The sequence below is a fragment of the Neomonachus schauinslandi genome, chromosome 7 (genome assembly GCF_002201575.2).
Source record: "Neomonachus schauinslandi chromosome 7, ASM220157v2, whole genome shotgun sequence".
NCBI classification, from domain to species: domain Eukaryota; kingdom Metazoa; phylum Chordata; class Mammalia; order Carnivora; family Phocidae; genus Neomonachus; species Neomonachus schauinslandi.
This window is the reverse complement of record NC_058409.1, coordinates 72,097,568-72,111,965: the sequence shown is the minus strand read 5'-3', so window position 1 is coordinate 72,111,965 and position 14,398 is coordinate 72,097,568. Positions and strand designations below refer to the sequence as shown.

Sequence of the window (14,398 nt, the reverse complement as noted above, 5' to 3'; positions counted from 1 at the left end):
CTTTGAATTTCTAAAAGAAAAGCCCTAACTATTATAATAATACAAACAGTATGGGGAAGGTGATTAAGGCATGCGCCCCCACCCCCTCCATCTGTTGTTTTGCAGCACTCTAACGATATGACTCCACATTCCTGGGCGTACTGCTCACTTTATATTCTCCCCTAAATCAGGACTCGGGAGCTTCTCTGTACTGTAATCTGTTTGTATGGAGGAGGAAAAGGGGAAGGTCATGGAATGGGGTGACTTGTACGTACTGCCTGGGCATCATGCTTTCATAGGGGTCCAGTGAGGACCATGCACTGGTTAGTAATCCTGTCTTTGAAGCGTTTATTGCTTCATCAAGTCCAAAAATGAGCAACTCCAAGGAATCACTATTTCTCTTAGTTGCTACTCATTTTGTTTCTCTACTGATATATTGTCTATGCCATTGTCCACATAAGAACCCTGTAAATAGACAACCCAGATCCCACAAAAAAAACGATCTGGAATTATACAAGTTTGGGCACTCCAACAGACTTACAATACATTTGCATATAAATAAGCTCTAAAAAATCCTATAGTAGAGCAACCTGCTTACCATTACCCAACATTTCCTGAAATTTCTAGTAACAAAATTCCCTTTGAGGAACTATCTGTTCTACACAGAGCTAAATTTCCCTAGGAGGCAATTCCAGAAGATGATAAATTGTAGAAATATCAACAGGTAAAGTTATTTGAGATGTACTTTTTGGGTAAATTCAGTTTTAAATTCTCTTTTCCTAAGTATACTTGATAAAGAGTATATGCTCATTGGTTCAATTAGTTACACTGTTGCAAATATCCACTGCTCTGGAACACTATTTCATGATAGGACACACATTTCATGGCCACAATGGGTTGAAGGCCTTTAATTCTGTGACTGTTTCCTCAGCTCCAAGGTCAGATTCTAAATCACTCTAAATGTAATTTAAGTGTTTCCATTTATTTCTGCCACCCTACAAGTAAGGAAATAAAACCAGGAGTTTCAGACTTACAAGAGATGCAGAGTTTGGGGAACCAGCGAAGTCCTTAGACAAAGCATCAAGAAGGAAGTCTTCACTCATGGGCTGTAAGAACCAAGAAATGTATCAACAAATGCCCCCTCATCTGTTTCCTCTTCAAAGGATGTCACTATTTATGGCTGATCAGCTTATTAAAAAGAAAGCCATGCCCTTCCAGAATTAACAATCAGGGCCAAGTAAGAAAGATACGCTTAGAGAAAATGGGCTTTGCTTACTGGAAGCGATTCCTTGGACACTTTTGTCAGGAGTGGTTTTCCATCTTTATCCTATTTGGGAGAGAAAAACACAGCACAGATTCATTTCACTTGATTTATCCTGGGGGATTTATCCCAAGTACAAACCCTTGTAAACTCTGTAAGGCGTCTACAGGTTATACCCAATGTTGTACATTATAAATCAGATTCATCATTTCAGGAAAAAGATTCTCTCACCAGGGAATATAGGAATATCCGCTGGGAGCACAGGGATGCACGCCTCACCTGTTTGGGGGATGGGCTTTGCCAAAGTTGCCTGAAAACTGGTTAATTTCATAGGCAAGACATTCAACTACTATGCCCTGATTCTGTGCCACACCCTGTAGTAAGCACTGAGAATATTACAGAAAGAAGGATAGACAAAATTCTTGCCTATCATCTGAGCTCATCCTTATGGCTCAGATGATGCAAGTCTGAGATGACTCTAAGTGCCACTTCTGAGAAACAGGACAAAGACATGAAAGCATTTGAAGCTGTTTAGTAAAGGAAAATTTATAAATGAATGGTAAATCCCACTTATCCACATACACACAAATAACTTGGCACAAGCCTACAGAGATGTGTAGTTGGATATAAATACGTAAGAATATATGTACATTTAGTTGAATATGCTCTTAAGTAGCAGCATCTTTTTTTTAGTGATTTTTTTTTATTATGTTATGTAAGTAGCAGCATCTTATGAAGATAACGGACATGTGTTCTGTCCACGCGTGTGTCCCTGATCAAGTGATTGTGCTTCAACTACAAATACATAATGCAGTCTTCCCCACTGTATCACTTGTTCCATATGATCTGTACTTTCAAAATGAAAGAAACAGAATAATTATCCTTCTACTTAATGTCAAACAGGCTTTCTTACTTTTCCAATGTACGTCTAAGAGTTGCAAATTTTTCTTCCTAGGAAATAATTATTCCTCACTTTAGTTTTCCTAGTTACATAAAGGTTTTCTAAGTTTTTCTTTGTTTCCGGTATTGTAACAAACCATGTATTAAATGGGAAAAAATTAGGCAGCTTAGGCATTAGATTTTTTTCACTTAAGGGAGGAGTGAAAGGTCACTGAGGAATATTTTAGCTTCATACCTGGTATGCCAACAGAGTATTAGCAAACTATGTGGCATTGAAACATTAAAAACAAGCTCTTTATATTCCAGGCCTATTTCCACGTCCCTGCTTTATGTTTATAAAATTCAGTATTAATTAAAATAAAATAGACAAACACCCCAGGCTGTTTACCTTGACCTCTTCTAGTCTATAATCAGGAGGAATGGTTTCTTCTTTTTCACCAAGTTTTTCACGATCCTCTTCTTTGGCTTTCTCCTGCATAAAGATTATACCATTTTCATGATTAATACACCTCCATAAAGTGGATGCCTAAGTGGCTCCATGTGAGGTAAGCAGCTCCACTGTTAGACCAGAACATACCTACGGCCCAGTGTGTAGAGGTCCCAGAGCAACCTCCGCTTTCTCAGCCTCCCCTACCTCCGCCTCCTCCCAATGCACCCCTATCACCTGCTGGGCTGAAGGGTGATGCTGAGGGGCTGGGAAGCGACCACTTCCCTCAGGCCTCCTGGGCAGTGCGAATGCACACGACCCGGGCGCGATGCAGAGAGTATGAGCACGCTATCCGTCCGCCGCTAGAGCGAAACACTGATGCTTACACAGGGTTAGATTATCGAACAGGTATGCTCCCTAAGAGATAAAGCCAGCTGGTCACGTCTTGTGGGGGAAAAAAAATGACTAACTTCCTTGGGGAGTGAAGACCATCAGTAACAGCTCCTTTCTAGAAGTGACTGAGCTGCTATTACCTTCACTTTATCTGCCACGGGCTTTACATCTTCTTGGTCTGCTTCTTTCTTCCCCAGGCTGCCAGCCAAGTCTTCTACCGCATCATCTGGCACCATGCCTTTCTAAAAGCACATTCGAGGATACACTAAGTAGGTGGTTAATCACTCCTTTTAAAAGAGACTGCATCAAACAATTCAGAAGGGCATATCCTTATTTCAGGTCTAGATAAGAAGTACATGTCATCATTTAATTACCAACTGAATTAGAATCTATGTTTAAGAAACCTACAATGTTAAAAATTGGACCAAGTTTCCTATGCTAAGTAAACATTAAGTGGGTGTAACATGTATTGACACTGAGCCACTTACATAATCTAACCCAGTGTCTTGGTTTGAAAACAAGACAATGAAGAGGGTATACCTCAGAGAAGCAGAAAACCAGGAAAGAAGGGATCTTTACGGGGATCATTCTAGAGAGGGCACAGGAAAGATGTTCAGAAAGGCTTATGAGAGGACGTTCTTCCCAGTGCTCTGTGAAATCAGCCTGGCCCCTCCCGGAGGTGGCTCAGACAGAGCCTCTGCTGAGACACAGAAGCTCGCACTCTTTACATGCCTTCTACTTGTCAAGGTGGATTCACGCTGATTCGGGTGACTGCCTGTGCCTGACTGACCCGAGTGCCACAATGGGAACGGTCTACCTGGGGTCCCACTGTTCAAAAGGGAATGTGCTCCCTCCTGATGCAGTGAGCTCCGGCCATGCTCGTCTTTAATGAAACTGGGTGAAGACAACATAAATGATATAAAGGGGCTAAAAAATCAGACTTGATCTGACTTCTTCCAAACCCCAGGTCATGATCTATCCACTGATGGTTCATAAAATCAATTCAACAGTTCATGGGCAGGTCTTTTTTTTTTTTAATGAAAGAATAGAAAATAGAATGCATCATACATAACAAGGATAACTACTATTCACTAAACTTATTTCTATTGTATAGATACTGAGTTGAAATATCAATGAATTTCTTATTGCTGCTTTTAGTCAAAAGTATGAAAGCTTCTGAATGAAAAAGTCTTGAAGTTTATTCGTCTAAAACTCTATGACCTCACATAGAGTACATATTTGACTACTAAAGTAAAAGTATCTTTCTGTTTATATGCCTTAACCATCGATGTAAGTAAGAAAAGTTTTTCTGCTTAGCTGCACTGCAAAAGAGATCACCAATGAGAAAACGGAGCCTGAGTGGAAGGTGATTTATCTCACCCTCTAGTGGTTGGACGCTGCATAGATTTTATTCCCAGGAGCAACAAAAATCCCTGATTTATCTAACCTGTTTGGGATTCTATCTAAAATGCAAGATGTGCAGTGACCAAAGCTTTAACCAAGCAATTGGAACTGCTAGCTTGATCTAACACATGCGCTCACACTTGAGCTTGGTTTTCTCCTACTCTCTGCTGTAGAATCTTTGGAAACAACTACTTCCTGTTAAGCCTGTTCCCCTTGGCTTAAGAAATAAACCAACCTGAGGTAGCAAAGCTAGGACAGCACTCTTAAGGATGAATCAAACTGGAAACAGGACTAAGGGCTGAAACTTCAATTTCTGTAGTTATTTCATGTTGTCAAATTCACAACTAGAACTCAAGTTTCTGGATTTCCTCAAGCTTTCTTTTTATACAAACGAGAACCACAAAGGGCACACATTCATCTCCTTCCTCTGCCCTTTGTTTCCTTTTGCTCACTAATCCTCAAGCCCTTCTTGGGTCCTCTGACCTTTGTCATACTTCGTGGCTCTTCATTCTGGCGCCCATGGCTGTCACAATTCCAGAAATGCCAACTAACTTCAGTGACGGTAATCTCAGCAACCGTGGTCACCAGAGCAGATGGAGCAGACGCCCAGAAAAGATGGTCAGAGAATGGAAAAACAGAGCCCTTTTCTGTGCACTAAACATCCAATGCTCGATGCCCTGCAGTCAGCGTCAAGCGAGAAAGGAAGGTACCCTCGAAGGCCCTGGCCGGCACCAGGGGCACGAGAGGTGGAAGACCCATGTTTAAGTCACAGAGTTCTGCTCTGGAATGTTGCCTATTGTCTTTTTGATTCCACTCACCACCTCTGTTCTCACTTCCTTCACTGTCTCTTGCCACATTCGCTCCTCCTCTCCTAGTCTTGACCACCGTGGCTTGTGGTTTTGTTCCCACAATGTCAAAGTTCTGGGGCATACCCAGAGACCTCAAAAAGAGGTCAAGTCCTGTGTAAGGCAGGAATTAGACCTTGGCCTTTGAGGGGATTTTCCCTTGGCACCAAGAATGTCCCTGGCAGAAAGCAGCTACTTTAGGGCACCCAGGACACACATCCCACAATCTCTTCATCTTCTTTTCTCGAACAACTAAACGCACTAAACCCAAGTACACCAAATGCTTTACCCCTCTGTGCCAGCTTGTCCTTGCCTCACTGTTCTCCCCAGGAAGCCAGTACTATTCCAGCTTCTCAGTGTGATCATTCCCTCCTTTCTGTATTTCCTAATTCCTCCTGGGGGCGGGTCCCTTCGGCCAAGCTCCCCCTGCCCTTTTTCCATATGAGAAAGATCAAAATGTACCATAAAAAGCTGGCTATCTGGCCATACCCACACTAGATGCTAAAGTAACTAAGAGCAGGAGCCTCATCGTTTATATCACCAAGGCTCTGAAACGTTAAGTGGATTGCTCAAGGTCAACTCAAAGCTTCACTTCCCTCATCTGTACCAGAGAGATGATCAGAACCGGACTCACAATGTCCTTATGAAATTTAATAAGATATTGTCAAGCATCGGGCGCCTGGGTGGCTCAGTTGGTTAAGCGACTGCCTTCGGCTCAGGTCATGGTCCTGGAGTCCCGGGATCGAGTCCCGCATTGGGGGTCCCTGCTCAGCAGGGAGTCTGCTTCTCCCTCTCCCGCTCCCCCCTCTTGTGCTCTTTCTCTCTCTCACTCTCTCTCTCAAATAAATAAATAAAATCTTTAAAAAAAAAAAAAGATACTGTCAAGCATCTACAACAAGTTAACTCTTCAGAGTGTAGATTCACTAAGTCTGTCGTAATAAGGCACAGTTCCATCAGCTGTTAGGCTGAGTCAGATTCTACCTGCTAACACAAAACCCACTGAATTCAAAAAGAAAGATTCAACTACTTAATTACCATACTTCATACAAAAGTTAGAACCTGAGAGAGAGGCAAGTCGAGAAGAAAATGGAAAGGAATTGAGAGAACCTCCCTTCCGGTGGGAGTGGGGAGAAGTCCTGATGATTCTGGTGCAGATTATTCCACTAGGAGAGTCAACGAAAGATAACATCAGGCTGTTTGTGGATCTCCAAGCAGGCTTGAAGGATGTGCGAAAGTGAAAAGGCATGATTATCCACAACAGCTGGGGAAGCAGAAAGCCCTTCAGAAGGTGAAGGAAAAACACTGCGGCAGTTTAATTAAAAGCAGATACTATAGCTCTAAAAGATTTTCTTACTTTGTTAGCTTTAATAATCTGCTGGTAATACACAGCAGCAAGTGCATGGGAGGAAGAACATTACGCTCAGAGGATCACTCACTGAGGTGGGTGGCTTGGGTGGCGCCGACTGTATACTACACATGGAAGTCCGAGGCACGGCCTCACTCACGGGAGTTAGGGCAGCAGCCTGAGACTCCTGCGGAGAGAAGGAAGTATGATGAAGGGTTTCTAGAAATACCTGGTTAGTGAGACTGAACAACAACGGACAAACAATACACTCCCCTATGTTACATGCTGCGAGCATGATTTTCTTAAATGCCGAAGGACTGCTGAATAGTGAATAAATCAAGGCCATGTTAAAACTCCTCTACCATTATTTCAACTTCGTTTTACCTCTTACCTTAGGTAGGTTACTTAACCTCTCTGAGACTCAGTTTCCACATCTGTAAAATGAGAACAAGGATAGTACCTACATGTCAAGGGTCAACATGAGGCTTTCAATGAGGTAAAACATGTCCAGTGCTTTGCATACTATCTGGGAACACTGTGAGCGCAATAAAATTAGCAACTATTATTATTCATATTACTTTCATATAATATATAACAATAATATGCCAATTATATAATGTAACGTTTTATATAAATGCATCCTTTTTGTATATTTAAGAGCACCTTATTGATTGTGAATAGGTATGTACAAATGTAAGGAAGTAATATGATCCCAGGGGTTCTCAAAGTATGGTGTCCGGAACAGCGGCAATCAGGGAAACTGTTACAAATGCAAACTCTTGGGTCCCCACCCCAACTACTATGGAAATTCTGGAGGTGGGGACCAGCAATCTGTGTTTTAACAAACCCTCAGGTGATCTAGGTACTAAAATTTGAGAACCACTGTGCTATCTGCTCACAAGAGTAAAATTTCAAACAAACTGGTTTTAATCCAGGCACTTACAAAAGCTTATCCTATGTGTAAGGTGCTCAGTAGATGATCACTAACAGGATACTATCTCTTCTTCCAAGGAACTTACTGTTTACTTACAACTATGTATACATGTCAGAGGTGAAGACCAAGACAGCTAAAACCTTGCTTGTAATAAATATCTCAACAGGGATATAGAAAGAACAGCAGAGCCCCGGGTGTGCTGTATTCTGTTTAGAAAGGTTTGGAAGAGTGGTAAGGTTTGGGAGGGAAAAGCAGGAAACAAAGGCTATGTTTTAGTAGAGCTTTAAAGGCATGACTGACATTTTAGATGATCGCGAATTAGGAAGGAAGGTTATTCCACAAAGAAGGACCACATGAGAAAAGTCAAGGCCTCACAAACACAAGCACTTATTGTCACAGTTTAGTAATGGGAGGACACACCTTGGTAAGGAAGGAAGCTGGGGCCAGAACACATTAGCACGGACTTTTATTTTGTGGGCAACGGGGAGCTCCTGAGGATTGGAGCAAGGGAATGATGTGGCTACCAACACGCTTGCTTGGGAAACACTATTTCTGGCGGACATATGGGAGGGACTGAAATGAGACTGATGACAGAGGCCCCTGCCACCATGAGTTTCAGAAGGAAGAACAGAAAGGAAAGCATGGGTGTGAATGCTTTCCTGAAGGAATAATTATAGGACTTCAATTATAAGAATATCAGGGTCAGTTTGGGAAAAGAAAGCACATCTAGAAAACGTCAAGATGAAAACTGCCTATAGGAATGCCTGGGTGGCTCAGTCGGTAAGGCGTCTGCCTTCAGCTCAGGTCATGATCCCAGGGTCCTGGGATCGAGTCCCGCATCGGGCTCCTTGCTCAGTGGGGAGCCTGCTTCTCCCTCTGCCTGCTTCTCCCCCTTCTCCCTCTCTCTGACCAATAAATAAATAAAATCTCTAAAGAAGAAGAGAAAAGAAAACTGCTGATAAAAAAGATGGTACAAATGGTTTCCATCAACTCCTTCATGCTAAAATCGTTTAGGCCTCACATTTTTAAGATTATAGACAAGTATTTTTAAAAACCACAGAATTAGAGATGTGTACTTTTAGAAACATACTTCTGTTTTTTCAGATGGCTTAGATTGTTTTCCTTTACTTTTAGGCTGGTTAAAATCTTCTGAAAGTTCATCAATGAGTTCTGATTCACTCAGGGGCTGTAACAGAAGAAACACTACATTATGAAGGGACTAATTTTTTTTGTTAAAAACAAGCTTTTCAGAGGGAATTTTTTTTGTTAACACATATTAGGCCATATTTTAGGATCTAAAACCAAAATTTATATTGGGGATATTTTTTAATTTATCAATGTAAGACAAATGTCATGCAATAACTAAGGAATACTGGACACCTGAGTACAACAGGAGTGTTCATGATTCATTTAGTCAAAAGTTTTCCTGATCCTTCAATTTCCGAAGGATTTTGTTCAAATAAAACTGCCTATTCTTTCCAATGAAGATCTTTCTAGGTGATTTTTTTTTTTTACTATTTCCTAATGACTTCCTTCTGAATAGCTCCAGAAACACAGATCACATACCCTTTCCTATGACTATGTGGGATTTGGGCAGGAAAGTTCTCCTATCCTTAGTTCCTTCAGATGAAATTCATTTAGAGCATGTGGAAATTTTGACTAATACCAGTCATCTATAACAGAACTGCATGTTGATTGAGAAGCTGTGCCTCCGTGTTGGAAAGCCTGAGTTTTGGGTCCTGGCTTTGCTGTGTAACCTTGGGCTACTCACATAACTTCTCTGGCTCTGTTTCCTCACACGTAAAATGGGAACGATAAGAGCGCCCTCTTCATTCGGTGAGGACCCAACAAGGTAACATACGAAAGGCATCCGGTGCAGTGTCAGGCACATCATAAGTGATTAATAAATGTTGCTGCTTATTATATCCTAACAAGCAACTATACGGCTTGATCCCAACTTAAGTGAAGGCAGAGTAGGATCATTAAAGTAACTGATGTCATGATGCCAATCAAACTCTGAGGTGCGAACAATCTATTTTGAGGCCCTCTTGACATCAGCTCCTAATGTCCAGTGAATGTCACCTAGAAACCCATAACACTCTAGTAATCATTCATGAGGGGAATCCTCATTAAAATACGTGAAAAGGAATCAGAAACATGAGCCAAGTGTTGCCATCACAAGCTCCCCTTTCTTCAATACTAGGTTGGCATTCAAGTCTCCGCAGCGAAATCCTGTCAAAATTATCGCAACTTAAAACTTAACAGTTCTTTTGTTCTTTAATTGTCAGAAGAATCACTTCCTAACCTTGGATTTTTCTTCATGCTCTGGCAATAGTGGTTTTCCATCTTTATCCTGAAAATAAAATAGAAAATTCACTGAAAATGAAATAGAATATTTTGTTTTCATGGCCCGTAGTTTGTTTTATTAGGGAAGGCTGTGAGAAGAGAGATTTTTTTTTCTTATATTTGAGTGATTTGTTTTTGAGTGAATTTCTTATACTTGAGTGAAAAAATTTTTCTGGGTTTTTTTTTTTTTTTTATATCAAGTATCAGAATAAAGAGCTGAAGTATAAAAAAAAAAAAAAAGTCTCTATTCTCCAACCCAGGGTGAAGAGGTAGATCTCATTCCTACAATTCTGTTTTCATTTTCTGGAGATGAGTTTCATAATCCAGAATATGTCTAAAACTGAGAAACTTCCCATATATAAGCACATATGAGAACTGAAACATTTTCCACCATGTATTTCTGTGTATTTTTTCAAAGATAAATTACAAATATAACTACAGAAGTTAGTCCACCATCCTCACTTTAAGCCAAAACCAACAACAATAAAACCGCCTTCACTGAGGATACTGGTAAACAGTCGTACCTTTATGTCTACCCCTTAGAAGAGCTATGCTGCTTTTATCCACACAGGAGTTACAGAAAAAAATTATTCCCAAATTGTTCCTTGAGCTTTAAGGTTAAGGACCTATGTCGTGCATCATTAAGAGCTGTAACATGTAAATTAGTGGGAATTTTAATGACCACATGGTTACCACTTAGGAAACCATTCCTTAACTAACTTGAGAGAGCAGAGAAGAAAGTGTTCAGGGTTTTCCATTAGTATATGAACTGGGACAGAAATGTCCCTAACTATCCTGGGGACAGACCCCTACAGAAAATAACGTGAAGGCAAGAGGAGGCTATTGGCAGGCACCGCGGCTAACGACGTACCGTGGCTGCTTTTAATCTGTACTCTGACGGGATGGTTTCCTCATCTTCACCACACTTCTTTAGTTTCTCTTCTTTGGCTTTTGCCTGATCAAAGTGGAAGGCGGAAATAAAACACAGAACAGTTTGGTGATGCAGGTAAGAGGATATCACTTTATGTACTTCATGAGTGGTGTAGCGAAATCAGATTCCAGTGTGTCTGTGTGCTTTGTAGACAGCAGAGCACAAGACCGTGCTGAGTGCTGGTTCTGAGGAAGGCAGCATTAAGTGATGGGAGAAAAAAATGACACGGCCAGGAATCCTGGAAGGTGAATCTGCCCTGCCCTCAGCTGCTCTCTGACCTTGGGAAGCCACTCAGTCTTTCTTCAGCTGTAACATGGGGCTACTGATAACTTTTATCTAGTTCACGGACTTGTAAGGATCACTAGGAAAAAGTAAAGAAAATATCGTTTGAGACAGTTAAGCACAGTGCAGAAATTAGTTGTCATTATTCTAATAGCTTTCATCTGCCCTACTCAACAAGGCGGTTATCTGCGGGGGGGGGGGGGGGAACAACTAGTTCCCATGAATGTTAAACACAGTTCAGAAATGGGAGAAGCATCTCATCACAAATCTTGGCTGATCCATGGATAATTCATTTGGCCTCTTTTGAAAGGACTCCCTTTTTAAATTTTTTTTTTCTTTTAATTTCAGTGTAATTAACATACAGGGTTACAGTATTTTCAGGTGTACAATATAGTGATTCAACAATTCTAGACATTACTTGGTGCTCATTGTGATACATGTACCCTTAATCCCCTCCACCTGTTTCACCCATCCCCCTGCCCACCTCCCACCTCCCCTCTGGTAACCATCAATTAGTTCTCTACAGGTAAAGAGCCCGTTTCTTGGTTTGTCACTCTTTCTCTTTTTGTTTGCTTGTTTTGTTTCTTATATTCCACATGAGTGAAATCATATAGTATTTGTCTTTCTCTGACTTATTTCCCTAAGGTTTATACTCTCTAGCTCCATCCGTGTTGTTGCAAATGGCAAGATTTCATTCTTTTTAATGGCTGAATGATATTCCATTGTATGTATATACCTCATCTTCTTTATCCATTCCTCTACTGATGGACACTTGGGCTGCTTCCATAATTTGGCTATTATAAATAATGCTGCAATAAAAAAGGACTCCCTTCAATAACAACAGGGCTTTACTGGATTACTGAACCATGAAAAACCAACAGCATTAAGAGATGAAACTGTACTTCTATAGATTACTGGCTTTGAGGATATAACATTTGCATTTTAAACTACTGGTGCCTGATGGGAAGTTCCATGATATGTATAATTGGTACCTATATCAAGGCATGGATTTAAATCACAAAACAAGGAGCTCTAGGGCACAAAGGGGAATATCACTTAGCAAATTCCAGCTTAACCCAGCTCTCACTTCAACCTAAAACTGTAGCTCTCCACTGAATGATTAGTTGATTAATTTTAAAAATATTAAGCACTTTTGGGGCGCCTGGGTGGCTCAGTCATTAAGCATCTGCCTTCAGCTCAGGTCATGATCCCAGGGTCCTGAGATGGAGCCCCGCATCGGGCTCCCTGCTAGCAGGAAGGCCTGCTTCTCCCTCTCCCACTCCCCCTGCTTGTGTTCCCTCTCTCGCTGTATCTCTCTCTGTCAAATAAATAAATAAAAAATCTTTAAAAAAAAATATTAAGCACTTTTAGTGAGCCAAGCACTCTTCTAGGCTTTAGAATTACAGTTTTATTATTCTATAAATTAACAATTCTCATTAAGGGATGAAAGGTTTTGTTTTTGTTTTTTTAATAATTCTAATTCTAGGGCGCCTGGGTAGCTCAGTTGGTTAAGCAACTGCCTTTGGCTCAGGTCATGATCCCAGGATCCTGGGATCAAGTCCCGCATCGGCCTCCCTGCTCAGCAGAGAGCCTGCTTCTCCCTCTCCCTCTGCCTGCTGCTGCTCTGCCTACTTGTGCTCTCTGTGTGTCAAATAAATAAATAAAATCTTTAAAAAATATATTTCTAATTCTATTCTACTGCAGCATATGAAGTCCTACTATGTAGTGGTACTCCCCAGCTCAAGAGCTTTGTGAGGTTTCCACCTAGAAAACAGCCTTCATGAAAGTCAAGGGTCACCTGTGTAAGACTGTCTTCTCCAGGCTCGTGGACTATGAGGATCATGTGCACAGTGAGATCCTTTCTATTCCTGTTTGATCTTTATGTTCTTTAAATGCCGGCACTGTAGGCATGTCTACTGATTTCAAAGCACCAGAAATGGGGAAAATGAATCAGGTATCATTATGGAATATTTATTTTCTGTTATGATATAAGAATGATCAGTAGGCATGGATGTCTTCTCTGAAGCATTACGTAGTTTTTCCGCAGAGACCTCTCTAGTATGGAATGTACTGGAGTGGCTCTGGACTCCTATAGGATACTCAACTTTATGAGGCTTATCAAAACATCAGACTATCCAGAAAGTAATACATTCACCACCAGGCACTAAAAATTCAGCTTAAGAATCCACAGGGCTGGAAGATCTTAGGAACTATTTATACTTTGTACATAATTAAAAAGGAAAACTAGTGGAAAACAGCAGAAGAGAAAGTGGAAACTAGTATAAAGAATAGAAAGAACAGTTCTTTCAGGTAAAATTTTAGGAGTTGACTGCTGTGGGGGTTTTCTAGAAGAAATCTAATACATTTATACGCATCCCAAAACTACATACCCAAAGTGCTCTTAAGAAGTCATTTTTATGTAGCATTTTTTACTTCTCCTGATCTGATTTTAGTTACTCTAAGACTCTGTCCTGAGATTTATGTGTATACCTTTCCACCCCAAACTGCTGTCTTACTAAATCACACCAATTCTCTCTAAAAAGCCTGAAGCAAAAGTGCAAGGGGCTCACTGCTCTGTAGCTCTCTGGGGGCAGAACGGCACAATTCCACCTGGTCTGACCCCACCCCCCCACCCCCGGGGTTCGGCCTGGACCGCCCTCTCCCTGAGACACCTGGTCTAGGTGGCTGCTCTAATTACTGTGCGTCTCACATTGTGCCTTTATGAAAGTTCCCTTTCTTCTCAATACATTACTTGGTCCTGGAGGACAAGGACTGCTTCCCCCGCTCCCTTGTGTTCGCCTTCACAAAGCTCGTCATGCCACACGGCGCCCGGTAAGCCCTCAAAGAAAGCTGAAGATAGAAACTGGCCCATTTCGGACCAGAGCCGTCCCAGACTCAGGGAGGGTTGCCGGGGGTCGGCAGACTCACCCTCCTCAGCGATTCAGAACAGGAAGTGACAGCAGAGGCAGCAGCATTGTGACAGCAACACCTGTCAGCTCCCCTCCCTGCGCTGCCAGGCTGGTGCTCCTGAGGGTCCCCGGGCTGTATTTCCATGCCCCCCAGCCACACTGCCTTGTTGGCAATGCCCGCAGGCAACTCTCTCTTTCCCCTCCTCTTTCATTCCACATGAATCAGTTGAAAAATTCTTTACAAACTGTAATTTAATGTTAGAACTCTTCTCCACCAAATACAAGCTTGCTTTGGCTCAGAAGACTTGTTAAGTTGTTCCTGGTGGTGGGATAAATACCCCCCAGCATCACACTCTAAGCACACAGGAACTCCAGTTATAGAGTTAATTGTTGCTTGATTTCATTCTAATTTGAGACAAGATTTTCAACATTTTTCTCCACA

The 14,398-nt window shown here is 41.5% G+C and overlaps 1 protein-coding gene across 5 annotated transcripts in view; it reads right to left on the bottom strand.

Annotated features, from left to right (window-relative positions):
• CAST (calpastatin) overlaps positions 1-14,398 on the bottom strand; it is a 111,812-nt gene that overhangs the window by 19,845 nt on the left and 77,569 nt on the right. For all 5 annotated transcript variants that reach the window (XM_044917027.1, XM_021701655.2, XM_021701668.2 and 2 more), the window contains 8 exons: positions 10,706-10,789; positions 9,794-9,841; positions 8,579-8,674; positions 6,646-6,741; positions 3,101-3,202; positions 2,529-2,612; positions 1,256-1,306; positions 1,014-1,085 (listed from right to left, as the gene is read on the bottom strand). In XM_044917027.1, coding sequence (XP_044772962.1) covers positions 1,014-1,085; positions 1,256-1,306; positions 2,529-2,612; positions 3,101-3,202; positions 6,646-6,741; positions 8,579-8,674; positions 9,794-9,841; positions 10,706-10,789 — 633 coding nt within the window. The remainder of the gene's footprint in view (positions 1-1,013; positions 1,086-1,255; positions 1,307-2,528; positions 2,613-3,100; positions 3,203-6,645; positions 6,742-8,578; positions 8,675-9,793; positions 9,842-10,705; positions 10,790-14,398) is intronic.